General features: G+C 37.5%; 1 protein-coding gene across 1 annotated transcript; it reads left to right on the forward strand.

Moving 5' to 3' along the window:
* Window positions 1-278: 278 nt before the first annotated feature.
* On the forward strand, window positions 279-1,562 carry LOC138747479 (hemoglobin subunit alpha-1-like). Its single transcript, XM_069906731.1, has 3 exons — window positions 279-420; window positions 741-948; window positions 1,232-1,562. Exons 1-3 carry the CDS (start codon window positions 326-328, stop codon window positions 1,355-1,357), a joined length of 429 nt encoding a protein of 142 aa, XP_069762832.1. The 5' UTR covers window positions 279-325; the 3' UTR covers window positions 1,358-1,562.
* Window positions 1,563-2,128: the final 566 nt, after the last annotated feature.

Below are 2,128 nucleotides of genomic sequence, written 5' to 3' on the forward strand. Positions count from 1 at the left end.
GTGCATTTAAACAGAATTTATATGCCAATAATCTAAACCTTGACAAAAATGTTTTGTATGAAATGTGTGGGAGGCGGAGGTGGGGTTTTTTGGAAATGGACCTGGATATCTTTGCTAACAGTTGTAAGTGAAACAGATGGTTGTCTCTTTGTTTGGAGTTGCTCCTTATCATTTCACATTGATTCATTCAATAGACCATGAGTACGGGCGTGTAACCAATGGGAAAAGTGGGGGGCGGAGGGAAGGTCTCTGAGAATTCCAATATATACAGGGCGCACCAAGCCAGACACAGCTCAGTTTGTGAGATCTGACAATCTCAGGAACAATGGTGCTCTCAGATCTGAACAAAAAGGTAATCGGAAACCTGGGAAAGAAGATAAAACCACAGGTTAAATTGTTGGGTGCCGATGCCTTAGAAAGGTAATTGAATTTATATATTAATTTATATATTTATTTTTAGCAATTATTTGTGATTGTGAATGTATTCTTTGTACTACCTTTCAATGGTGAGACAGCCAATAAGTGTACTATGAGTTTTCTGCATAGAATTGAAGTTTTCCTGACGTAATATGATTGTTGGTGTGAAAATAATGGAATGTAATCATGGTGTGTTTTACCGCGGATCCTCTTTGCAGTTGATTTTTACTTGAATATGAATTTCCAGATAATGTATTTCCTGGCTGTTGTTTATTGGTGGGTTAATAAATAGATTAATACCTTTATTTTTCATGTTCCTCAAGGTTGTTTACGTGCCATCCTCAAGCCAAGTCGTACTTCACTAATTTCAGTGGATTCACTGCCAAGGATAAGCAGGTCCAAGATCACGGGGTTCTGGTACTGGATGCTCTGGTGGAAGCGACTAACCACTTGGACAATCTGCCTCATCATCTGGAAGATCTTGCTAAGAAACATGGCACCAATCTTCTTGTGGATCCTCATAACTTTGCGGTGCGTAACTAACTCTTTAATAGATTCCTTGTCTTTTCCATTTCAATCCTTGGCCGTTGAGAATTGGATCAGATCAGTAACTCTGCACATTCAGTTTGATTGACTTGAAAACTTGACAGTCTGGAAGTGGAATCGTGTTCAGCTCAGCTGAGAATATTTTGACCCTGTCCATAATTTTTGCCTTGAAATACTAATAATACGAGCATATATCACTCACGTAACTTAAAATAATGTGTTGAGAATAAATAGCACCACCTCATGTTCTATTCTTTCACTTTTACAGCTGTTTTCCGATTGTATCGCAGTCACCCTGGCTGCCCACTTGTCTGAATTCTGCCCTACAACCCATTGCGCCTTTGACAAATTCCTTGAGGAAGTTATCCATCAATTGAATTCCCAGTACCGTTGAAGACACAGTCAAACAACTATGGGAGAAGACAGCGAGATAATCATTTAAATGCCCAGCTGTGTGCTTTCTCAAGAAAAACCTATTCGTGTCAAACTTGTGTTTGCTTTTGCTCTAACTCTTTTATCATTTTCAAATTTTGTCATTGATTAATTTTGGACATAATTGGCAAACTGAGTACTAAATAAACTTTAGCTTTCCTCAATGATTTTATTGTTTGCTGTGGCTAATTTTTTAAACATGCTTAATCTCACAATAAGAACCATCAGACATGTCCACCAGCAGGGAAACAAATAATATTGCAGAGTTCACGTCGCTAGATCACGAGATGACGACAAAGTGTCAGTTGAACATGGTCCATAAAAACATTTCATCTTCCTAGTTACTTCCCCCCAGTGGAAATGTTCACACTCACATCCGAGTTCACTTCAAAGCTAAATATAGCTTTTACTCATTCAGAAAATATCAGCACGCTTTCTACTCTAAACATCCCTTGCCTAATTATAAAAATTCAATGCCTGATGGTCAGTAGGGGGCATGATCTCCAGAGGTGCATTGAGCAAGCTATTCCTCTCACAAGAAATAGTCATAGTTTATATACAACACTTTCTAAATTCTAGTATTTCTCAATTTCAAAACCTGTCATCTTCAAAGAAATATAAGCAACGATATTCTGAATTTCCATCTTATTAATCCAATAAACTGAAGTTGTAGTTGCACCTTTAATTTGTTGATAAAATGGATAAACATTTTGCATAACTTCAATGAGAGTTT

This window comes from Narcine bancroftii, chromosome 12 (genome assembly GCF_036971445.1).
Source record: "Narcine bancroftii isolate sNarBan1 chromosome 12, sNarBan1.hap1, whole genome shotgun sequence".
Classification (NCBI taxonomy): Eukaryota; Metazoa; Chordata; class Chondrichthyes; order Torpediniformes; family Narcinidae; genus Narcine; species Narcine bancroftii.

Excerpts from the sequence above, each read along its gene's own strand:
- LOC138747479 (XM_069906731.1), top strand. The coding sequence starts at position 326 with ATGGTGCTCTCAGATCTGAACAAAAAGGTAATCGGAAACCTGGGAAAG. Across the intron at positions 421-740 it reads GGTGCCGATGCCTTAGAAAG|GTTGTTTACGTGCCATCCTC; the intron begins GTAATTGAATTT and ends ATGTTCCTCAAG. Across the intron at positions 949-1,231 it reads TGGATCCTCATAACTTTGCG|CTGTTTTCCGATTGTATCGC; the intron begins GTGCGTAACTAA and ends TCACTTTTACAG.